Source organism: Typopeltis vanoorti, chromosome 3 (genome assembly GCF_054136105.1).
Source record: "Typopeltis vanoorti isolate ZY-2024b chromosome 3, IOZ_Tvanoo_1.0, whole genome shotgun sequence".
Classification (NCBI taxonomy): Eukaryota; Metazoa; Arthropoda; class Arachnida; order Uropygi; family Thelyphonidae; genus Typopeltis; species Typopeltis vanoorti.
Genome location: NC_143551.1, coordinates 40,236,362 through 40,263,083, shown reverse-complemented (window position 1 = coordinate 40,263,083; position 26,722 = coordinate 40,236,362). Strand labels below are relative to the sequence as shown.

The 26,722-nt window shown below is 36.6% G+C and overlaps 1 protein-coding gene across 1 annotated transcript in view; it reads left to right on the top strand.

Moving 5' to 3' along the window:
- Window positions 1-221: 221 nt before the first annotated feature.
- pr (6-pyruvoyl tetrahydrobiopterin synthase purple) overlaps window positions 222-26,722 on the top strand; it is a 43,393-nt gene continuing 16,892 nt past the window's right edge. Inside the window, exons 1-4 of the mRNA XM_090390592.1 lie at window positions 222-283; window positions 580-663; window positions 15,468-15,547; window positions 16,853-16,875. Coding sequence (XP_090246718.1) covers window positions 596-663; window positions 15,468-15,547; window positions 16,853-16,875 — 171 coding nt within the window. The 5' untranslated portion in view covers window positions 222-283; window positions 580-595. The remainder of the gene's footprint in view (window positions 284-579; window positions 664-15,467; window positions 15,548-16,852; window positions 16,876-26,722) is intronic.

The following is a 26,722-nucleotide window of genomic DNA, read 5'->3' as shown; positions in this document are numbered from 1 at the left end:
GCACTCCCGCCAAGATATGGCGCTGAGATGAGGTAGAATCATTGATCTTGACTTGGGTGGATCTGTTCAGAAGATATGATCTGACTAGATGTACTATCATTTTTAGTGAGATACCGGCTGAGATAAGTGACCATGAATATTACTTATTTTATTTTTCTTTTTATAATTTATAGTATAAGTTTTACAACTTTTTAATTTGTGACCACTAGGAGTCGTTTTAAGTCACCTGTAAGAGTGTACGCTGTGACGTTAGAATTTTACTGAAAACCAAGTTAAGCTCCAAGTAAAACGAGATAGTTTATTATTATTAATGCAAGATAGATAAAATATATAATCATTTTAAATATGTACTGAAGAAATGCCTTGTTTTCTTTCACTTGTTTTATAGTTTGAAAGAAAGTCTGTATTTGTTTATGTTCTGTTTGATCAGTTTCCAGAATTGTGTGTTCTTTGAAGGCATTGGGTGCTGTACAAGTTTAAGTTGAAACTTGTACGACGTATCTTTTCTCTCAAAGAATAAAATAAATTAATTCGTATCTAGTTTTATTTATGCAGTAATATAGCTGATTTATTTTTCAGCGATTTAAAGTGCGACATGGCTAGTAAACCAGTTGTGTACCTCACTCGAATCGAATGCTTTAGTGCATCCCATAGGTTGCACAGGTATATAACATTCAGTTCATATGTTTGCAGTTTCTTTAAATCTTCATTTAAAAAATATACTGCATTGTTAATAGCAACTGTTTTTTTTAATCATGTTATGATGACACTTAAGTATTCTATGCTAAAGATATAATTGAACTCGAGTTTGCGCCTGAAAGTATCTTCAGGACTGGGGTAAGGTGTACAACACTAGGGCACTCCTTGCAAAGGTGGAGCAAGCTACCTATCTCAGTATCTCCCATAATGCAAAACACATCTCCTTGCAGATATGTCTAATGTTATGCATTAAGGGAAGGGCCACAACCCAGGCTAGTTCCGACCTTTATTGAGGTCTCTTCAGTGGGAGCCAGGTCCAAGTGGAGATACCAGGCAGAAGCATTAGCAGGTCATCTCTACCTATAGGAGTTGCCAAATGGTGTGCCATCCTTTTTTAATAAATTACTCTGGATTTAGAGAAAGATGTTGAAAGTTTATTTTTCACTTGGTTAGAGTATAAATAAATTTTCAACATCTTTCTCTAAATCCAGAGTAGTTTATTAAAAAAAGGGTGGCACACCATTTGGCAACTCCTATAGGTAGAGATGACCTGCTAATGCTTCAGCCTGGTATCTCCACTTGGGCCTGGCTCCCACTGAAGAGACCTCAATAAAGGTCGAAACTAGTCTGGGTTGTGGCCCTTCCCTTAATGCATAACATTAGACATATCCGCAAGGAGATGTGTTTTGCATTATGGGAGATACTGCGAGGAGTGTTGGTATCTTGCTCCACCTTTGCCAGGAGTGCCCTGGTGTTGTACCACCTTACCCGAGTCCTGAAGATACTTTCAGGCACAAACTCTGTTTGTTCACACTTAGATAAAGGATTAAACTAAATTTATTATACTCTAACCAAGTGATAAATAAACTTGCAACATAATTGAACTCGGTAATTGATATTATGAAAGTTGAAAATTAAAAGTTTTAGTATTTTTAGCATCCAGGCCTGTGTAGCAAACTTTATGGCTGTTGTCATTGGTAAAACTACAAATAATGTTATTAATACACTTGCATGGAATCACACTCATTGTGGTAGATCTTGCTGGATCAGAAACATAAGTCATATTATGCATTAAATTTTTTGAAAAAATAAGCATAAAAAAAGTTATCCCTCAACTGCTGAACTAAGGATGACTTAAAATTACAGCTATTACAGCCACTGGGCTAAGGTGGACTTAAAAGCAGAATCGCCCAAATTTGGAATAAATTAATGCACTCATACTTGTTGAGATTAGGGAAGTGCTTCATTGCTTTGCTACTGCTGATTCTGAAACTACTTCAGATTCATAATATGCATTGTTGTTTTTTTCATTTTAATCTCCTCACTAAAAACACATGTATAACCACAGTGATTAGTTTTAATACATAAATAATTTGTTTTGAGGACATTTTATTGTTTGCCTGACTGATGGTTATTGCAGAACATGAGAGCAGCAAACCATTTGGGCAATGCATAACTTAAGTATCTGGGAAGAGTAGCTCATTCCTTTTTCTGTAGTGAAAATCTATGTGAAGGTATATCCAAAGCATTGTCTGTTATACTGACTTGCAAGAACGAGAGTGGTAGGTATTTTTATATTCTTCACTGCTGATGTTAACAGTTCTTTCTCTGTGTCCAAAACAGGCCAGATTATATGTATATGTTAATTTTTACACTCTTGGGGTTGCTTAATTATGGAGTTTGTCTTTAGGACAAGAAATATCACTTACTGGTTTGATATGCAGTTTAAAAATAGTGCATAGTTTATATATTACTCTTTGGGTTATCTTTTCAGAAGAAACTTGATGGCATGGCAAACAATTTTCCTCTAATCTTGTGTTGTGGGGAGGATGTAATATATGGAAGATATATTGCCAGAGCATATTGTTTTGGTTCTCTGTGTTAGTTGTTTTGAGGACATTTTATTGTTTGCCTGACTGATGGTTATTGCAGAACATGAGAGTAGCAAACTATTTGGACAATGCATAACTCAAGTATCTGGGAAGAGTAGCTCATTTCTTTTTCTGTAATCAAGTGTATTTTTAACAGCTTGACATTTAAATGCACCAGAAATGTATATAATGTTTCTGGGCCAAATAACAGATGCATTATCATCATCAGTATAGTTCATTCAAACTATGGGGTTATCCTGGGTGGTGCAAGAAAATTCCATTTGGTAAGATTAGAATTATTGCAGTATATAATGACACTTTCCATCCTTTTATGCCCTTTCAAATGCTCCAATTAAACTTTTTAATGGCTTGACAAATTTTTGTAAGCATTCCAAACACCAGGCTTTCAAAAAAATCTGCCAAGTAATAGTTATTGAATAACTTCTGCATGGACAAATGAATAAAACTAATCTAATAGGTGCTTGCTCATTTTGTGAAAAATGCTTACTAAAAAAAAGTTATTACTGAGCACAAGGGAGGGGTGGAAGTGACATGTTAGTAGATGGGCAGCTTTTCTGTAGCATTTTTTGTCATAACAATTAGTATTAGATGTAGAAACTTTTTTCACCTGGATATAATTAAAAAAAAAATTATAATTCAATGCCAAGAAATTATATTCTTCTTTAATCTTTTATCCAGGTGTAAGCAAATAAAGTTTCCACATGAAGCAAGTTCAAGACTGTACTACTTATATATAGAGGCTAATGACTTCACATCTATTGCTTTATTATCCCATAATGCAAAACCTTTGGATGTGTATAATGCTATGCATTGTACAGGGCCACTACTCAGACCAGTTTTGACCTTTTTTAAAAAAGTAAAGCCGTCTCTAAAAATTCGGATGATCCCTAGGCCACTCAATTGTGGGCGAAAGACCGACCATCTCAGCGTTTACTCCACTCAGTGATGGCCTTCCACCCACCACCACCACCACCGAGCAGAACCACTCATATTCCGAAGAAAAGCATTCACCGACAAAGCCCCTCACTGGGCCGTGCTGGAAAACACTTTCTTCGGAGACTCAAATTGCTCCCTTAAGGCAAAAACCTTAAGAGAGCAAACTCATAATAGCCCCCACTGGTTTCAGCTTTTATTGAGGCTTCATCAGTGAGTAGCTAGACCAAATTAATACTCAGACCAGTTTTGACCTTTATTGAGGTCTCATCAATGGACGCCACACCTGGAAGAGATATGAAGGTTGAATTAATGCAGAAGTCATATATTTCCCATATACAAGTAGTAAAAAGGTGTATCACCTTATTTTAATAGAGTATTTTCATAAAATACTCTGGATCAAAGATAGTTGTAGAAAGTTTTTCAGAGTACAACATGATGACACGATTGACAGCTGTAATGAGTGTTTCATAATCAAAAAGTATTGGCATTAGTGAATCCTGATTAACAGAATAGGATAGGATAGCCAGCCTGGTTGGCTGAGTGGCTAGCGTATCTGCTCTCCAGCCAAAAGGCTGCGTGTTCGAATCCCACCATGGACATGGATGTCTGTGAAAATACTAGTGGTGATGGGTGGTAGATGGCGTTGGTGTATTGAGTGATAGAGACAGAGAGTTGTAGAGTAGGTGCCATCCCTCGATGAGTCTTTGGACTCCCTGGAGGTGTCAGATGATAATATTCTTACAGGAATAGACTGTAATGAGTAATGTATTCAAGGAGGAGAGACATGATAAAAAAGTTGAGGAAATATTGCTATTGATTACAAAAGAATAAAACCAGCTAGAGTTGAGATAACAAATAGTAGTATGAGTGATACATTCCATGGGTTTAAGGTTGTTTTGGTGTGAGGTCGAAATTAACCAGACACTAAAGACTTGGGTCAGCTTAAGAAGACTAGAACTGCCAGAATCTGAACAAAACTAAGATTAGCCATCTTGGTTGGATGAGTAGTGAATAAACCCGCTCTCCAATCAACTGGTTGCAGGTTCGAATCCACTATGAGTATGGGTGTTTGTAAAAACCTGTTCTGGGCAAGCTTATATAGCTCCTCAAGTTTATAAGGCTTGTCTTTTTTTCTTTTTTCTCTTTTTAAATGCTTAGACAGATAAACATTAATTGGTATAAGTAGGATTATCATTATAAATGGTTTCAACTATATGGAAATATAGACCGGAGAAAGCATGCAAGATAATTGAAAGATAATTTATTTAGTGTTGCTAAGTAATAGCTACCTTAAATACTATGAGTGGAAGGGTGGTACAAGAATGTTGGATATCGTAATAACAGCTGAGAATCTGTATAAATTTGCTGGCCTAGTTTCTAGAGTGATTAGCATATTTACTCTCCAGGCTTTAGGTTTGAATTCTACTACGGGCATAGATGTTTGTGAATGTCTTTAGGTAGGAGATTAATTTCATTGCTGTGAGACTGCATCCCTGCTTATTAGAGGCCTGAAGTGGCCTGAAAAAAGTTGCATATTTGTACTCCAGAGCACTTTTACAGACAATATAATAAATAAGAAAAATATAAAATTAATGAAAAGTAGAAAAAATGCTTAGCCCATCCATGATATGAAACTGTACATATAGGTTAAAAAAAAAATTCATGGGTGGGAGCCAAAAAAAAAAAAATAAAAGAAAACACTTATTTTGCTACCTGCCAAAGAGAATAATGATGCAATTTAATTTGGGAAGTAGCAAATCTTGCAAGAGTTTTCAATAAAAAGTGATATATGTGTAATTGTAAGACAGATGATTATAATAGAACGAGAAGGCAACTTGAATCAGTATTTTAGGATGAAAAACACTGCATGATAGAGGAATCAGTAGTGTTTTAAAGCAGTCAAAGAAATTTGAAAGAAGCCACATCTGACTGCATGCATCTCCAAAGTTAGAAATATAAATTGTATAAGAACTAAATGGATGAATACGACTATGAAGTAATACGTGCATAAAAAGAAAATGTTGCAGGACTAATTCTGAGAAAAAGGTGATGACCAGGCCCAGGAGAGGTATAAAAAAAAACAGATTAGGGGAGTGACTGTAATAGTAAGTTGGGCACAGTTGGACTGTGAAAAGTAATTATGCTTTCAGGTAAAGGGAGATCTGAGGAAATATTTTTTGCTGTGACAAATAGTAAGAAGAATGACCACAGAAGAATAATCTTAGTGAATGCAGAAGATAAATGTCAGATGCTTTGTGAATGACAAAGATTGGAAGTGTCAGATGCGTAGTGAATGAGGAAAATTAGAAAGTGTCAAATCTTTAGTGAGCGAGGAAGATAGGAAAATGTCAGATGTTTTACAAATTACAGAATTGTTAAGTGATTACTTTAGTAAGGTATCCATCCCAAACAAACCAATTAACTGTTAGTATGCCAATGTGAAACTAGATGAAAGTATAGAGTTGGGGGAGCTGGAGGTATTAAAGCTATTGCAAGAGCTGGATTTGAACACAGTGGTGGAATTGGATGGGAGAATTAGCATTGTCTCTGACTTCATTGTACAACTTTAGTCTCAACTCAAGTGCTCCTAATGAGTGAAAGAAAAACCAAGATAAGGCTGTATACTGTACTGCAGGAAGTGTATGAGATTCAGGATCTGGAAGTGATTATAGCCATTGTGGAAGGGTGGAGCTAGGATGGAAACTACCAATTATAGATCATTCAATATGTCTGTAGTGGTGATGATCTAAAATAAAGGTGTTGGAAATGTTAATTGGGATTTGGAGATTCCAAGAAGAAAAGCATGGATTTGTTAAAGGTGGGACTTGATAGGAATTTGCTAACATTTTATAATAGTGCTGCTGTTGGATAAGGTTTTTATTATTATTACTATTATTATTATCACACCCTCTATGGAGTCAACAGATTCATTTTGTGAGGTTCATTCAACTGGCATCATTTATCATACTGAATCTTGAAATCCATTACTCTCCTTTTAATAACAACATATTTCAGTAATGCGTTCCATTCATCCACAACTCATCATTAATTTCTTGATTGTACCTTCAAGAGGTGTTCAGGTTACTCTGACAGAACTACATGATGAAATTTACATTATTATTAATCTCCTATCAATTTGTCTCCAAATCAATCTGTTACTTGTGAGCACTCCAATATTGTCATATCTAACATTTCGTTTCTAAGACATTTCTGACCAAATCAATCTACCTGGACCTTGGTCTTCCTTTGGATCACTTTCCTGCCATCTTGGCATCAAACACCTGTTTTGCTAACCTTTCCTCGCCCATTCTATATAAGTGACCATACCTCCTTAGGTTAGCTCTGCGCTCCATAACTCTCCATGCAAATCCACAATTCTCCATGCAAATCCACAATTCTCCATGCAAAAAATTTATTCTTTATACTTCTCTTCACCACACTCTAACATAATTACAGGGATGACCTCTGGTTCTTTTTCTCTTGTCTTCTACTCTTTTTATAATCCCCTCTAGACTGATCTGATAAAATCCCTTACTAACTTAAACATCTCTGTCATATCACCTCTTTTCCTCTCATCCACCTTCAATTCACATTCCTTCAATCTCTCTATCTCTCTGTAGCCAGCATTCCAGAGTCTTGATATTGTCTTAGTCACATTTATCTGGACTCCAATTTTTCCCCATCACAATGAAAACCAGATAGCCAAATTTGAGCACAATTGTCCAAGTAGGGTCTAACTAGTACTTTATACAGTGGCACAACCACCTCCTTATCCCTACATGTTAGTGTACTTCATATCATAGTGGCAGTACATTGTGCTTTCTTTGCAACGCTTGGAATATGTCCTCTAAGCTTTAGTCTACTGTCAACCATCACTTCCAGATCCTGAATCTCATACACTTCCTGCAGTACAGTATACAGCCGTATATTTCTGCACTCCAAAATGCAACACTTTGCACATATTAATATTAAACTAAACCCCACTCATTTGTCAAAGCCAAAATTCTATTCAAATCTATCTTCCTGAAGGGAATTAACATCAGCAGTGCTACTTATTCTCCTCAAGTTTGCAACATCAGCAAACAACTGAAGATCCCCACTCAATCTGCATGAAATATTATGTACAAACAAGTTAAACAACACAGACCAAAGAACAGAACCTCAGGGCAAGCCACTGGTCACCCTCCTTTTTTGAGACTGCTCCATCATACACAACTTGCTGATATTGTTCAGAGAGTCATTCTGCAATCCATCTAACCAATAGACTATCGATTCCCATCCTCTGCAGCTTGTACATTAACTTATCATGGTAATCTATCATATACCTTTGCAAAGTCCAAGAATATCACTGTATATGATTATCTAACACACTTGTTACCTTATTACTATTATTACATGACACTGCCAGGGAGTCCAAAGACTCGTCAAGGAAGGGCACCTACTCTGTCTCCACCACTCAATCTACCAACTACAATGAACCGCAACTACCATCATCTACACCAATGCCATCTATCACTCACCACCACCACTGGTATTTTCACAGACAATCACAAACATCCATGCCCATGGTGGGATTCTAACCTAACCTGCAACCTTTTGGCTGGAGAGCAGATACACCAACCACTCGGCCAACCAGTCCGTCATTTTATCATAAAATGCAAATAAATTGCTGAAACAAGACATACCCTCTACAAATCTGTGCTGACCATCATAAAGAATACTATTTCCATCAACCCAATCTTGTATCTTATTCCTAACCAATCTTTCCAACACCTTCGCTACAACTGCAGTTATACAGACCGGTCTGAAATTGGAAACATCTGTCCTAGAACCATACTTGTGGAGTAGCGCTATTTTAAACGTGTGGACAGACTTATGTGTTCGTCGAACATGTTGTTTATTATTTTAACGGTATAATAGAACACAGAAACTAAGTAAATAATTAATTTATTGACTTGATGCTGATATTTCGCTGGTATTATAACTAGCATCTTCAGAGCACAAAAACACTGTTTGTCACAATACGCGAGACTAAAACAACATGGTGTACTTTACCAAAACTGTAGCAGCAACACAAAGACTAGAGTCCTGATTTTGGCGCCCTCTATCTGAAAAAAAAAAAAAAACTGCTATCATATATTACTAGAGTCCTAGAAAAGTGCTAGTTTTTTCTTAATATGACTGTCTCCCAAATCTTCGGTACGTTAATACAGCCATATTTGTTGAGATTTGGAGTGTGTTTTAGGGCTTCTGTCGCCTCTAAGAACAATCTCTCTGATTTATATGGGTTTCTGTGTAGTACTTTTGTGTTTTTCCAGTTGATCCTGTGTGCAGGGGTATCCAGAGCATGGTCTGCTAGGCCCGACTTCCCATAATGATATTTCCGGACGTATCGTTTATATTCACTAATGCGGATATTCACAGTTCTTCCTGTTTGACCGTAGTAGGCTTGATTGCATGAGCAGGGTACTTGGTAGACTCCTGGATGTGATAAAGGAGGAATGCTGTCCTTGGGTGAGCGGATGAGGGTGGCTAATTTGCTACATGGTCTGAATGTGGTGCGTAGTTTATGTTTATTGAGAATTCTTGAGATCTTTTCGGATGTGCCTTTAATGTAAGGGATGGTGACTGTTTTGTTGTAGTTTTCTGTGGTGGATGGTGGGAGGAGTTTCTTAGGAGTGTTTAGTATTTTGTTTATTTTTTGTGGATTGTAGCCGTTGGCCAAGAAGGTGTGGCGTAAGTGAGTCCGTTCAGCAGTAAGAGCCTTGTCATTTGAACAGATTGCTCTCGCTCTATGGGTTAGCGTTTTTAATATGCCATATTGTTGCGAAGGATGATGGTGTGATTGTTTGTGTAAGTATCTGCCTGTATGTGTGGGTTTCTCTCTTTTTTTTTTTTCAGATAGAGGGCGCCAAAATCAGGACTCTAGTCTTTGTGTTGCTGCTACAGTTTTGGTAAAGTACACCATGTTGTTTTAGTCTTGCGTATTGTGACAAACAGTGTTTTTGTGCTCTGAAGATGCTGGTTATAATACCAGCGAAATATCAGCATCAAGTCAATAAATTAATTATTTACTTAGTTTCTGTGTTCTATTATACCGTTAAAATAATAAACAACATAGCGCTATTTTGTCTTCTTTCCACATCTTAGGAACCTTACCCACTGCAAGACTTTCATTAAATAGCCATGGCCAGGGCATAGCTAACTTTTGTACACATTCCTGAAAAATACATGATGATATGTCATCTATTCCTGCAGCCTTATTAACATCTAACCCTGTCAATATCTGATACACCTCTGATTCTTTCATTTTCAATTTTCCTAATACCTGCCTCCCTTCAGTATCATTTATACCAGTATGATATACACCGATGAAGTGTTCAATCAATAATTCCACTATATCCTTTGTAATGGTCACTCTGCTGCCATGACTATCCACCATTGTCAACTTTCCATAATTATTCTTCCTCTTGCTTATCATTATAGCAGAAGAATTCCCTTGAATTAATCTTGGCCTGACCAGCCAATCTCCTCTCGTTATACCTTTTCTTTCTTTACCATAGTCATCACTTTCTTAACCTGCACTTTATGCTTCTCGTGGATCTGATTGCCACTGTCTTGTATCTTCTCCATAACATTTTCTTTTCAAACACAGCTTGCTTGATGTCACTGTTCATCCATTTCACTCTCACTCTGTTTATTCGCTTAATGCTTGGTTGCAGTTATACATTGATTGTGCCAGATACTGCCTTATGAATTCCCATGCACTGGCAGGAATTCTTACTGGAACGACTTCAGGGTTCCAGTAAGCTGCATTGTGGTCTCACATAGGACCACCCACTAAAAGCAATAAAATTTATCAATCACCTAAACTTATATATGTACACACACACACACACCCGTGTGGCTAGTCTTTAGCATTCTCGTTAGTTCTTGATAATATGCTTAACTTATCAGGAGCATGGACTCTATAAGATATCAAAAATTTTCTAGGATGCAGGCCTTATGCAGTTTTCATTTCATCACATTCTGTTGTTACCTCAGATTGGACTCATGGCAGATCCCTGTTTTGAGAAGTTTCCAAGTTTCCCTTTAAATGCTTTGTGAACAGTTTACTCAAATGTGGCAAAGTCATCATTTGCCATATTTTGAATGATCTGTGTCTTTAGTCATTATTATTATTATTATGGGTATCTCCATGGAGTCAGTAGACTCATCATGGGAGACCCAAACTAGCAAAACAATATCTGTCGTATCTCTTCTTGAATTCATTTACAGACGAAGAGCTCACAACTAAGTCAGGCAATGAATTCCATTCATTCACCACCCTCCAGGCAAAAAACCTTGTTCTGACACCCTTGTTAACCACACTCTTTAATTTCTAGGGATGACTTCTTGTTTTTCCATCACTATCACACAGCTGAAACATTTCCCCTGCATCAATCCTATAAAAACCTTTCAGTAATTTAAATGTTTCTATCATATCCCCTCTTCTCTGCCTATCAACCAACCTCTGCAATCCACAAGCTCTCAATCTATCAATGTAGGGAGCATTTTTTACATCACTCACCAACTTAGTCACTCTTCTCTGAACCCTCTCCACAGCCTCTTCATTGCCAAGGAACCCAGGTGACCAGACCTGAGCACAGTAATCCAAATGTGGAAGTATCAATGCTTTATAAAGGGGAATAATAACCTCTTTATCTCTGGATGTCAGTTTGTTCCTCAACAACCAAGTAATCCAATGTGCAATCTTGGACACCTTAGCAATGTGCCCCCTGAACTTCATCTCCCTATCTACCAACACCCCTAAGTCCCTAGCCTCATCAGTTTCTTGGAGTACTGTTCCATCAATGTAGTACACAGCTGGTAATCTTTTAATCCCAAAATGCATGACTTTACACTTTTCTACATTGAACTGACATCCATTACCTTTTGTCCATTCTACCAGCTTGTTTTAATCATCCTGCAACTTTCAACATCAGCTTGATTTTTTATTGTGCTACCCAACTTTGCATCATCAGCAAACAACTGAATATCTCCCTTTAAACCATTTCCTATATTATTTATATACAAATTAAACAACAATGGCCCAAGCACAGAGCCCTGAGGCACACAACTGGTCACCTGCCTCATCCTGGACTCTTCTCCTCCATAGACAACCTTCTGGTATCTCTCCCTGAGCCATTCTCCTATCTATATCACCAATTTAGTATCCATTTCCATCTGCTCCAATTTGCATAACAGTGTTCCATGGAGGTATCCTGTCAAAAGCCTTAGCAAAATCCAGAGGTACCACTGTGTAGCCAGTTCCTTTGTCTAACTCAGATGTCATTGTATTATGAAAAGTTAATAGATTGCTAAGGCAGGATCTACCTTTAACAAAACCATGTTGGCCTCTATAGAGTATCATATCCTGATCCACCCATTCTTGAATTTTGTCTTTAACCAACTTTTCCAATAATTTTACCACTACTCCTGAGATGGTTATTGGCCTATAATTAACTACCACAGTTTTAGAGCGACCCTTATGCAAAGGAACCACTTTGCCTAATTTCCACTCCCTAGGGACCATACCAGAGTTCAAACTTAAATTAAATATCCAAGTAAGAGGGGTTGACAATTCCTTTGCACATTCATGCAACACCTGAGCTGATATTCCATCTAAACCTACAGCAGTGTTTGCATTTAAATTTTGCAATATATTAAATACCTCTGATTTCTTAGCTTCAATTCTCACATTAGTTATTGCTACAGATACAGAAATATCCTCACTTGGGTGATAGACTTTTGAAAAGTGATCACTCAGTAACTCGACTATTACATCTGATTTTGTCACCTCAGTACCATCAGCACCCACTAAAGTTATCCTTCCGAAGTCATTCTTCCTTTTACTTGCCACATGACTCTTTGGGATTACCCTTGATCTCTTTGGCTAAGGTCTTCTCATAATCTGATTTAGCTTTTCTAACTATGCTGGTAACCTTCCTAGCTTCAGCCTTGTACTGTTCATGGGTGTACTGATCGCCTTGTAAATTCTCCATAACATTTTCTTTTTTTGCAGATCAAGCTTGATACTATTGCTCATCCATCTAACGCCTGCCTTGTTTGACTTCCTGACCATGGGGACACAATCTGATATTGCTTTCCTCAGATACCCGCTGATTTTATCTCATGCACTGCTAACATCTTTCTCCTGCAATATGTTCTGCCATGGGATGACTGCAAGCTCACTCCGAAGCTTGTTATAATTGGCTAACCTGTAGTTCCATATATACCCCTTCTTAACAGAAAAATCCACAAATTTTGCAACCTCTCAAGTCAATACCACATGATCACTTTCACCAATTGGAGGTAATGAGGACACCTTACTTATGCATATATCCTCTGAACCAATAACCAGGTCCAACACTCTCACACCGTGTTGCATTAGTCATGTTGAAAGTTTATTTTTCACTTGGTTAGAGTATAATAAATTTAGTTTAATCCTTTATCCAAGTGTGAGCAAACAAAGTTTGCACCTGAAAGTATCTTCAGGACTGGGTTAAGGTGGTACAACATCAGGGCATCTCATTGCAAAGGTGGAGCAAGATACCAACACTCCTATCTCAGTATCTCCTATAATGCAAAACACATCTCCTTGCGGATATGTCTAATGTTATGCATTAAGGGAAGGGCCACTACCCAAACTAGTTTCGACCTTTATTAAGGTCTCTTCAGTGGGAGCCAGGCCCAAGTGGGGATATCAGGCTGAAGCATTAGTAGGTCATCTCTACCTATAGGAATAAACTTTCAACATCTTTCTCTAAATCCAGAGTAAATTATAAAAAAAGGGTGGCACACCAATTGGCAATTCCTATAGATAGAGTTGACCTGCTAATGCTTCGGCCTGATATCTCCACTTGGGCCTGGCTCCCACTGAAGAGACCTCAATAAAGGTCGAAACTAGTCTGGGTAGTGGCCCTTCCCTTAATGCATAACATTAGACATATCCGCAAGGAGATGTGTTTTGCATTATAGGAGATACTGAGATAGGAGTGTTGGTAGCTTGCTCCACCTTTGCAACGAGTTTCTGGTGTTGTATCACCTTAACCCAGTCCTGAAGATACTTTCAGGCGCAAACTTTGTTTGCTCACACTTGGATAAAGGATTAAACTAAATTTATTAGTTGCATTAGTCATGTTGCATTATTTTGCTGGAAATAGCCACTACAAGATGAATAAACTGTAAGCATGAATGAAAATATATCTGATTGTCAACATTGTTTAAATTAACTATGAATTTTGGATATTGAATATCCCTTAAAACATGCAGCAAAATCCCGTCCCCATCTGGTTGGGATTTGCTGCATGTTTTAAGGGAGTGTGCTGGAGAACTGACAGTGCCATTGACTTAGCTGTCTGATGAATATTTTGCTACTGGAAAAATCCATAATGAGTGGAAGGAGGGTAAGATAGTACTATCACATAAAGGTGGAGGCAGAGATCACTTTGTGTTTCTTCTGTGGTTAAGATTTTGGAGAAATTTTTCTGAATTTTGCAAAAGCTTTTTATACAATGCCATGTTATAAGTTCATATTTAACTGTCAACATAGGTTTAGATATCAGGTTAGTGGATTGGCTGTGTGATTATTATCAAAGAGTTGTGTATTGGGAATTGGCTATCTGATAGATATCAAAGAGTTATATAGGGAAGCAATAACAGAGAGAAGGAACATTACAAATGGGGTTTCATGTGGTTCAGTGCTGTGATTTTTATGCCACTGGATTGCAAGGAATCTTCAGTTTTTCTGCAGTTGATAGGGGGGGGGGGGGAGCTTGAGAGGGTTACTAGTGATAGTGCTGGGGTTCTCTAGCCCTTCAGGAGGATCTGAATATGACTGAAAGGTTGACAGATGAATAGGAATGTTGGGTTTGATGTAACTAAATGAAATTTGAAGAATCTTCAAATTTTCTTGAAATTTGAGATCCACAAATGATATACTGCATGCTCTTGTTGCTTGCACTATGCTGGAGGAAATGTGGGAGGCAAGAGATCTCGTAGTGATGGTTGATAGAAAATTAAAGTTCAGGAACATATTGCAAAGGTAGTGAAGGCAATCTCAAAGGTATTCATATTTTAACATATGTTATGAGGATAGACTGAGGATGTACAAACTATAGAGTTTGGTAGATTTCAAAGGTATGATATTGAGACTTTTGACCATATGAAAGAACATATAAACCATACATAGGTAAGAACATATGAAAGGGGGAAATGGGCCATCTCTGGAAAATGTGAAAGTGGTAAGAGGGTGAAAGGAGCTTTTTTGCATAAAGAGTGATTGGATAATGAATCGTATTGCCCGAAAGAGTAGTACTATAGACTGAATGTTGTCTAAGATGGAACTCCCTTGAATAGTCTTGTGAATAGAGATCATCCTAATAATGTCACCAGCTTGACTGGGAAGGGTGTTACATATTTATTATTTCTGTTGTTTCTTTTGATGTCTCAATTCTGAAGTTTGTTTAGTTTGTGATCCTGAAGAAAAAAACAGCTAGCGTTAAGTTAGCTGATCATATTGCCATAGGCAATATGATCAGCTAACTTAACTCTGCATGAAAAAAGTCCAAATAAATTTTCTTCTGTGCTACACATGATTTGAACGTAGGTGTCTTTACCAGGCACATAGCATGTATTATCAAAACCACTAAGCTATAGATGAAGCTATTTGGTATTGTGCATAAAAAGCTGCAAATTTAAATAAAAAATAAATATTAATTCACTTTAGATCAACTTGTCCTATGGTCCTTGATTGGATAAAGGATAACTGAATTGAAAACATCATTAAATTTATATATTCATATATATTCATTTATATATTCATATATTAAATAATAATAATAATATTATTATTATTTATTTTGACTGATATGTATTTTGTTACTAATTTACTTTTAGTCAGTTCCTGTCAGATGAAGACAACGTTAAGGTTTTTGGGAAATGTAATAATATTAATGGACATGGACACAACTATAAAGGTAAATATAATAGTGTAATAAAGAAATATTAAAAAAATATTGTAGTACATCTGGCTTGAAATTTTGAAGAGTTGTGTGACATTAAAGTTAAAATTCATGCTGTATCAATCTTGTTGAGAGACATAGGAATGATATAACAAGGAAATTTTTCAGAGGGTTTAACATTTCCCTTGATGTACTCTTTTAACGATCATCTAGCAACAGGAAAAGTCCCCCCCTCCCTACAAAAAAAAAAGGTATGGAGTGGTTAGTGAATGCTAGAATCCTACAGCAGGATTTTCTACAAGAGTCAGCATTGATTTATTAAGGGGAGAAGTCGTGTGTCATGTTTTAGCAATATACTTATGTAATATGCTAAAACACAACAAGGGCAATAAATGTATTGAGCAAGGAAGATGCATATAAACAATATATTAGATTTTGCAAAGGCCTTTTTAATAGTTTGTACATGAATGATAGGTTGGTATTTAAATTGGGATGGATGGATGGAGTTGGATAGGAGATTAGCTGTCTGCATTAACTAAGTATTAACCAGCATTCACAAAATATCTGTTACACTTTGCTTTGAGTACTAAGAAGGAATCTACAGACTAGGGCAACCTATTCCACTCATTCACTACTTTTCAAGCAAGAAATCATTATCACACTCTTATTCCATTTCCAGGCATGACCACAAGTTCCCCCACCTCAGTAATCATATACTGAAAATCATCTATATCAAGTCTGAACCTGTAAGCAACTTGTATGTGTCTGTCATATTATCCATTTTCTGCCTATCAACCAATTTTCTAAGGTGGTTGTCTCTGGATTATTGAATATGAAGAAATATTGAGGAAATGTAATTTGCAGAGTTAGTAGATAAAAGGAAGAGGTGTGTGTGGGGGGGGTAAATTGGTTTGAGACATCCAAGTTGGTAAGGGATTATTACCAAATTAACGTCGAAGAGGTTTTTTTGTAAAATGGGTGAGATGGGGAACAAAGAGACCATCATGTAAGCTGCATAAGGAAGGTGTGAACAGAGGCATAATGAATAAGTTTATTGCATGGCGAGTGGTTGGAATGCATTGCTTGATTGAGAGAGTGTTGGTGTGTGAGATGATGTATGTATTTAAGGCACCGTGTGATGAGCTGTGTGTAACGCTGGGATTTCCCATGATGAGTCTGCTTAAAAGTGTCTCAGAAGTATTTACAATGGTGTTGTGAATACTTTTGAAAATCTTTAAAAAAGATGAAAAGTTAAAATAATTACTAATGATTTTATGTAATAAAATATTTTGCCATTTATTTCTTTTTTTTTTCTTTTAGTGGAAGTTACAGTGAAAGGTGAGGTAAGAAAACAAATTGAGATTACTATTTATTTGCTGTGTATGCCATCTATATGTATTACAAATGTCCTAGAGAATTTTATTTCATTAAAATTGTACAAACTTTTATTTTCTCTTTCTAATTATCAGTTTTTTTTTCCTTTGGATAATGTAATTATACCATGAGAAACATGCAGTTAATTGTTTTATACAGGAATAAACTATACATTATTATTATTATTATTATTATTATTCAGGCCTCCATGGAGTCACAAGACTCATCGTGAGGCCCATCCTAGAAAACACAGTCTATCATACTACTCATTGACCATTCATGCTCTCACCACTCTATCAGGCAATGCATTCCATGGTTAAACCACCCTCCATGCAAAGAAGCCACTCCTCATCAACTTGCTCACAGCTTTCTTTTGTAACTTCCAGGGATGGTCCCTTGTCCTTGATCCTTCCCCTTGTTCTACCAAATGAAAGAATTCTCAACTGTCAATCCTGTAACTGTCTCTCTCAGCAGTTTAAAAGTCTCAATCATAACACCTCTCCTTCTTCTATCTACTAAACTCTGCAGTCCACATTCCCTCAGTCTGTCTTCCTAACTAACATTATACAGTCCTGAAATCATCTTTGTTATCTGCCTCTGCACTCTTTCCACAGTTAATTTATCCCCTTCCAATCCCTGAGACCAAATTTGAGAACAATAGTCCAAGTGTAGTCTGATCAGGGCTTGATATAATGGAATGACAACGCTTCTATCTATGCAGGTCAGCGTCCTTCTCCGTATTGCAGCAATCCTCTGGGTTCCACATTTGCAATATTTGTTCAATGAATTTCAGGTTCTATCAATTCATCATCCCCAGATCCCTTGTCTCCCCTTTTCTTCAGATAGCTAATCCCGAATCCAGTTTACTAACCTGACATCTAACCCTACATGCTGCAACTTAATATCAGCTTATCATGTAGTATCCTACCAAATTCCTTTGTAAAATCCAAAAAAATGGCAGAATATGTCTTTCCCTTATCATCTGCTTTTGTCACTTTATAAAAGGCAATCATATTATAAAAGGAAGCATGGATTTGTCACCCCTTGACAAATCTCTCACAGATAACATTACCCTAATCTGCCCAATGCTGTATATGATCCCTCACTAATTTCTCCAAGATTAACAACTACCAATGAAACACAAACTGGTCTATAGTTGGACACTTCCAGTTTGCTACCACCATTGTGCAATGGTACTTACCCTCTTTCCACTCCTTGGGTATCTCTAATTTGCCAGACTTTCATTGAAAAAGCCAGGTCAAGGGAGCTGTCAGTTCTTTAGCACATTCTCTCAAAACCCATGATGCAATTCTATCCAGTCCCACTGCTTTATTGATATCCAGAGTACTCAGTATTTGAAATATACTTTTCTCTTGCATTTCTAAACCTTGAACTTGCCCTATCCCTCTAGTATTAAAACCTACTTCTTCAGGATGAAATACCCCAATATAATGTTCATTGAAAAACTCCATTATGGCCTTTGATCAGTCACTCTATTCCCATTTTTATCTCACAGTGTCATTCTTCTACAATCATTTCTCCTCCTACTGGCCACATAGCTAAAAAATTCCTGAGAATTTTCTTTGGATCTTAGGGCCAATCTCTTATATTCCAGTTTTACCTTCCATTTTGTACTAGTCACTCTCCTGGCTTGAGTCTTATATTCTTTATGCGTCTGCTCTCTACTCCTCTCCTTATATCCCTTCCATAACCTCTTTTTTACCCAAATCCTCCCAGAGGATTTAGGTAAAAAATACAATTCCTGACAATTCCGGTTTGATATTATTTGTCATCTACTTTACACCAACTTGTGTCCTCTTCTTCACTCCTGGTATACAGCTTGCTGTTACTGCTAATAAATATTCCTTCACAAATTCCCAAGCACTAATAATATCTCACCCTTCCAATTCCTCCCTCCATGGAACTACCCCAAGTTGATATCTAAGACTATTATAATTACGTGCTGCCTTATAATTCCACATACATTCCTTTCTCTATGATATTCCTGCATGTCTATTCATCTTCCAAGGTAAAACTACTTGGTCACTCTTTTCAAACAGGGGCAGAGATGCCATCTCAGTTACAGTCAACTCTTCTGATGGTGTGACCAAAACTCTTGAACCTCATGTTCCTTCTACATGTTGCCTAAGACATTTGTCCCTCAAGAATTCTAAAAATTCCATTCCCACTTTATACTGCTGTAGTTAAAATCTCCCATAACAATCATTCTTCTTGCATTTGCCAAGCTCTACTGCCTAAACTTCTCCTGCTCCTCACCCTCTGTGCTCCCTGGCTCGTAGCGACATCCCACTCTTTCAAAGCCATTAGTGCCATTGCCCTTCAAATTCTCCTCTCCAAGAGGACATAAGTCATCACTTATCACAAGCAGTACTCCGCTGTGTTTTCCGCTTCCTATCCTGTCGAAAAAAATGCTGCACCCTGCTACTTCTTTGTATATCATCTTCTGTCAACCATGTCTCAGAGATCCTAATAGCTTTGGACAGTCTGATGCTTTTCAGTGCAACCAATTCATCTCTTTTATTCAGATGCTCCTGTCATTAGTATGAAGCAGGGGTCAGCAACCGACGGCCGCATGCAGCCCAAACATGCATTTTTGGCGGCCCATAAAAGGTTGACCATACTTATATGGCATGTGGCCCATATGTTGAATTATTTAAATAATACATTTTATAATATGAATAATAAACTAAAAATAATTTTATACCTATACTTCTTGTTATCACTGTGCAACTTGGTGCAAGTCAACCTTGTGAGTCATCATGAGTGTGGATAATGAAGGCGACTTCATCTGACGACAACCGAGATTTTGGCGCACATTAAAGAATGGATTTTTGTTAGGAAATATCCAAAAATTTTATCGATGCTTGTCAAAAAAGCAGGGAGACACACATATTGTGATGCACAATCTATATTACTTTGTTTTTATGTTATAATAATTTTTCGAGTTTCATTTTCATGCTTGTTTCATATCTCGTACTTTAAATATTTCTGTGTTTTTTAAGTTTGATATAATAAAAATTGATAACTCAAATTTTTTTTCACTTACTATTTTCGCTTAATTAAATGCTTGTGGCCCGATTATTAAAAATAAAAGTTGAATGTGGCCCGCAAGTCTGAAAAGGTTGCTGACTGCTGGTATAAAGAATAAAAATGTTACTATGTGATTTTTGAAATGACTAAATGTAAAAATTGTTATATATCATAATTTTAGATCTCACTATGATAATTTGAAATATTAACTTTTAAGTTTCAATTTGTTTTTAAGTAGTGATGGCATGAAAATCTTACTTGTTGTGGTCAACATGCATCAATTTCCTCTTTTTTTTTCAAGTGTAATGCCATGACAATAACAAGTAATGCAGACCATTGTTTTATAGCTCAATGATTGAAATGTTAATCTGAAGTATTGTGCATGTCAGAGCAGAATACTTTGGATTCTACTTGAATTTTCATGCAGAAAGAAAACTATTTAAAAATTGTCAACTGTTATGTTATAATGGTTATTCCCCTCATTGTTCTAGAAGAAAAATTGGGGAAGATGGAGATTTTCATATAGAAGGAGAAAAAATGTTTAAAAGTTATCACCTGTTATGTTAGGACAGTACAAAGTATTGAACTGTTTAAGAAAATATATACAGCAAGTTGTGCTTTTATGGCTGTTAGTTTCTCATATTGAAAGAAAAATAATAAAGTTTAAAGAGTGACTATATACCTTAACAGATTCAGTATATCTGAAGATTACTGGTGTTAGTGATATATGTAGAATAAGATAACTGGTTCACTTGAGTTTTCTCTAAAATTGCCAGTTCTTTTTCATGCTTTTTATAGGATTTCAGACGGGAAAAATGTTTTGCACATCATTTTTCACTCAATGAATGAAAAATTTTTCACTCTAGTTCCACAACAGTGAGTGGCTGTGTGATGGGTTTCATGAGCACAGCACACAAGTGGGTTCAAAATGGCAGCTGCTTTTTGCAGATGTCAGTCCAATGGAAATAATATTAGTATTACTTCCAAGCCTCTGTGGAGTCTGAAGACTCATCCTGGGAGGTTGAACACACACACACACACACACACACACACACACACACACACACACACACACACACACACACACACACACAATACAATAACTATCATACCTTGCCTTGAATATATTCAGTGCTGGGGCACTTGCCACCCCCCCCCTCTGGCAATGCATTCCATCTATTTACCACCTGCCAAGCAAACAAAGCTCCTTTTCACTATTTTATTCATGTGACTTTTGTACAGTTTTCAGAGATGACCTTTCATTGCCCATTATCCTGCAATAATTCCCCTGTATCTAATTGATAGGCTTCTCTCACCAACTTACACATCTTGATCACATCACCCCTCCTATCTGCCAATCTCTGAAGACCACATTCCCTCAATCTGTGCTCATACTCAATATTTTAGAGTCCTGAGACAATCTTAGTTATTCCCCTCTGCACTCTCTCCAATGTTTCCTTATCACCAATATAGCCAAGTTACCAGATCTCTGCACAGAAATCCAAATGAAGCTTAATTAGTGCCTTATACAGTGGAACTGTCAACTTCTTATCTGTACATGACAGCATGCTTTACACAGCAGCAGTTTTCCTGGTAACCCTTACAACTTTTGCATCCCATAACTTCAGTTTCCTATCATCCGTGATCCCCAGATCCTTTTCCTCCTCCACCTTCTGAAACAAACTTCCTCTAATATGTTTAACCTCATTCCATATTCTTTGGCCAAAGTGCATAACTTTACACTTAATAATATTGAAATGATATCCCCATTTTTCAGCCCAAAGCACCAACCTATTCAGATTCTCTTATAGCAATAACACATTAAGACTTCCTGCCATTTCTCTTCCTAATTTTACATCATCAGCAAACAACTGAAGAGCTCCCTTCACACAATGAAGTGTATCATTGATCACCATTAACAGCTTTCTTCAGTCCACTGCTGGATGAATACTTCTCCATGCTTCTTCCATTTTGACCAATTTTGTGCAGCTCTTCACCATAAATATCCATGACATATTTTTATCTCATCCTATATCATTGATATATATATATATATAAGTTAAACAGCATTGGGACAGACCCCCTGTGGTACCCCACTTGTCACCTTTTTTTTGGGACACTACACCTCCATACACAATTCGCTGGCTCCTATTAGTCAATCATCTCTCTAAGCAAACTATAAAATGACCACACATCCCTATCCTACTGAGTTTATCATGCATTTGTCAAGTTCATACCTATCTGAAAAATGCACGATAAACTAATGTTGAAATTGAGGAAATGGAGACAATACCATTGATGTGAGCTGAGTTTGACAACACCAGTTTGCCAATAATAGATGCAATTGTAACATTTAGCTGGACTGATCTTCCCCATCCTGCCCATAGCCTGGATCTGACCTCTGACTATCTGAAGGAGGAACTTTGAAGACCGTATGTACAAAGAAAATGGGCATAAGCAAAATGTGGTTGACTGAGGATGATATATTGGTGAGCATGGAAATGGAGGAAAATAGAATCTTTTGGAAGAATAGGAAGGAGAAAAAGAGAGAGGGGGAAAGTACTATTAATGATTGCAGATAGATTTGAGGTAATTTGGTAGGAGGTTGAAATAAATAGAATATTATATCTAATAGGATAATGTTATATGCCTGGGAATATAGAGAGCAAGAAAATGGTGATCCTAATTGGAGATTTTAATTATAGGCATGTAGATTAGAAGGAGATGATTATTATTTTCTTGAGCATCTCAGTGGAGTCAAAGACTCATTGTGAAAGGTCTATACACATTTATGAATACTTTTGATGGTGCATGATACAATATCTGTGATACTTCTCTTTGAACTTGTTTACCAACAAAAGCATTCATAAATGTGTTCCTCTGGCAACCCATTCACCATCCTCTAAACAAAAAATCTGATCCTCATATTCATGAGGATCAGATTTTTTGTTCACCACACTCATGCGCAGTTTCTATGAGTGACCTTGTTCTCTTACTTCCTTTTTTGATATTGAAAAGGCTCCTGTGTCTTCTATAAAATCCCTTTAATAACTTATATGTTTCTATCATATCTTCTCTTTTCCACCTATCATCTAGGCGTACTTAGTGATTGCATTCCATAGACCAGTTGAAATCTTGGTCATTCATCTCTGGATCTTTGCCACATCTCTGCTTCCAGTGAATCCAGGTAATCAAATTCTTGCACAGTAGTCCAGATATGGCCTTATAAAGAGGAATGATAACCTCTATCTCTGCTTACCAGTGTATTCTTCAAAATCCAGGTAATTTGATTAACTATTTTGGCAACTTTTGCAAAATATGTCTTCTGAAATTCAACCTCCTGTCCTCATTCTGAAATCTCTGGGCTTATCAGTTTACTGCAGTCCATTTTCATGAACTACATAAAACTGGTGGCAATGATTCCTTGTCATTCTGCTGATCATTCTATATCATCATTAATTATTACTCTTTTCAGTTTGCATCATCTGCCAATAACTGAATATTTTTCCTTTAAATTATTTCATATATCATTGATATACAAAAATTAAATAGTGGCCCAAATACAGAACTCTGCATATGCATTGCTAGTCTCCTGCCTTCTCCTGAATTCATTTCCTCTATATTTACTACTATACTGCTGTTTGATGTCTGCTACCATCAGCTACTCTCTCCTCTGGTTCATATCACAAATTTAATTTCCATCGCCATTTGTCATATCGATCTCTACTTTATGTGGCAGAGTTCCATGTGTAATATCCTGTTGAATGCCTTTCTGAAGTTCACCAGTATCATCATCTAGCCATTCCCTTTATTGAATCCAGTTGTCACTTTATAGATAAGCTGAACAGATTGCTAAGACAAGACCTACTATACTACCCCATATAGCAGGGAAGGCCAACCTTTTACATTCCATGTGCCAATTTTTTTCATTTATGAGTTCAGATGCACCATACAACTCTTGTACCTTTAAATACTCCCTGTAAAAATATGTTAATATAGACATATTTAATATAGACATGATATATTGATTTAATATAAAAACAAGGTAAACATTACTTACCTTAATGAGACGTTTGAGTCTGTTTTGATTTCACCAAGCTTTTAATGTTTGGAGTTAAATTAGTTACTTGAGCACAGCAGAGAATTTTTCAAATTTGAATTATCCAATTATGATCTTATTTTGTTTTTAATCAATTTCATGGCTGAAAATGCTTGTTCACATCTGTATATTGTTCCAAAATGACAGATATAACTTGGGCAAATTTTCTTAATTCTGGAAAATACTCACAGGATAATAATTGGCAGAAATTAATCATGTGGAAGCATTTGGAACTTGAGGGAAGCTCATCAAATTTCATGTTTAATAATGAATTTGTTTTCAAGAAGATGTAGGGGCATCTTCGTGCTTTTTTGTTTACTAAGTTTATAAATGCAAGTATGCAGTCCCCTTCTTTATCAAAGTTATGAAAATGACTTCCATCTGACTCTTTCAATAACCTGATTTTTTCAGTATATTTTGTAAAATTGCCATTATCTTCATCATATTCACTCTGCTCTTTTAAGTGCAGGAACTGGCTCAAATCCTAATTTTCTAACTGGAGGTAAACAGCTTTAACTTCATCTTGACCACATTGATATCATTTACTAACCTAGGAAACAATTTGTTCTTGTCCTGCAGTTTCAAATTTAGATTACTGAGATGGTTGGTAACATCAACTAAAAATGCTAAATCAAACGGCCAGTTGTTATCACATAAGAGGGCTCTTTCCTCAAGCATCTCATTTTTCTCTTCTAGATGTCTGTGAACAGTATTTTTCAGTTTCCAAAATCTACTCAGAACCTGTCCTCTAGAAAGCCAGCACACTTCACAATGAAGAATGAGATCACCACATTCCAATTCTAACATTTTACAATATTCTCTGAATTCTCTTCTGTTTAACCCTCTTGCCCTAATTTTATTCATGCATTTCACAACTGGTAACATAACATGCTACAAATTTAACGTTTTTCTACACAGTGACTCGATGTATAATGTAGTGATATTTTAGTAAAGGATGACAGAAAAAGTTTTCAAGCAAGGTTGTAGTCCCAGCAGCTTTACTATATTGACAGTGCTTCATTAGTACAAACACTGATGAGCTTACTAGAATCTGTTTGTAGATTTTCTAGGCATGATTTTACTTTCTTGAATAAGTCCGATCCTCTTGTTTTTCCATGAAATGATTCAAGACTGATAAGTTCTTCAAAAATGTTAAAATTATCATCAGTTCCTCTTATTTTAAATGGGCTACATCACATCTCGGCAGATTCATTCATAGCTAAAGAAAAGAAAATACAAGCATGGACATGGTCTTTCAGTTGCTCCAGATACATCATGAGAGAAGTTCTCGAGTGTGTCTCATAATTGTTTGCTTTGATAAAGCAATTTTGTCTACTTTCCTTTCGATATTTTTATTACCAAGACATCTTGCAAATATTTGGAGACAAGGCTTAACAGTTACTTCTCCATCAGAGAAAGACTTCCATTTTTTGGCTAACACTAAAGCAATTTCATAGGCTGCTTCTGTCATTGCCGAACTTTCATAACTTCTTTTAAACAAACATATTTCATCTTCTTTTGATTTCTTCCATTTTCTTAATCGCATATTCTCTCCATAACGCAGACTCGCCTAAGCACTAGCTTCAGTTTTCCTTCTATTTCAGTCTGATGTTATGTTTTATAGTGTCTATTAAGATCATGTCTTTTATTATGTGAGAAAGTGTTTTCACAAACAATGCACTGATGCATTGTTTTCCTGATGGATTTATTATAAATAGCTCATTTTCTATAGTTTATTGAATTCACACTTACTACGACCTTCTGTTTTTTCTTTTGCGCTGTGTGTAAATGAATTCTAGAATAAGTATGATAACTTCGTGTAGTATGTGGCCTCCCTCGATGAGTCCCTGACTCTCTGGATGCCTCTCTTAATAATAATAACATGTTAGTGGAGATGCGTGAGGAGAAAGGAGTGCTGTTTGTTAATGTGGGGAATGAACGTGATGGACGAATTGAACTGTATAAGGGTGGTGGACTGCATTTGAATGGTTTTGGTGTGAGTCATTTGGAGATACTACTGCTGGAAGGGAGAATAATGAGTGCAGAGAATGAATTTGAGCAAGTAAGAACTGATGTGAAAGAGTAGGAGAGTAAGGAAGGAGAAATTGAAGCATTTCTTATGAATGAACAAGTGGGTAGCATCAGTATAGAGAATGAGAGAACAAGTGTGCAACACAAACAGGGAAACGGAGAGACTCAGGGTGGACAGGAGTAGCACAGCATGAGACGGGTTGATGCTCCAAGAGGATGTGAATTCATGTGTAGACAAAAAGGGAAGGGGATGACCAAAGGATGTAGGGAAAAGCAGTTGGATTTGAAAAATGTTCTCGGATGAGTAAGGAGAAAAAGAAATGGCTCAAGGAAAGTATGGAGAAGTCACACCTAATAGATATCAGTGAAACTTGTTATAGATCCAGGAATGAGCTGTTATGTTTGTACAAAGATGCCAGAAGTATCACAAACAACGGAAATGAAATGGTTGCATTGATTGAGTTTGTTTGCCCAAAAATTGTTGGAATAAGTGAGACATGGTTGGATAAGGATGACAGGAATAAAGATGGAAGGGTTCGATGTGTTTCATTAAGATAGAAAGGGTAAAAAGGAAGGAGCAGTGCTATGGATGATAGAAAGAGAGTTAGGTCTATATAAGGTAGAGATGCAAGGGA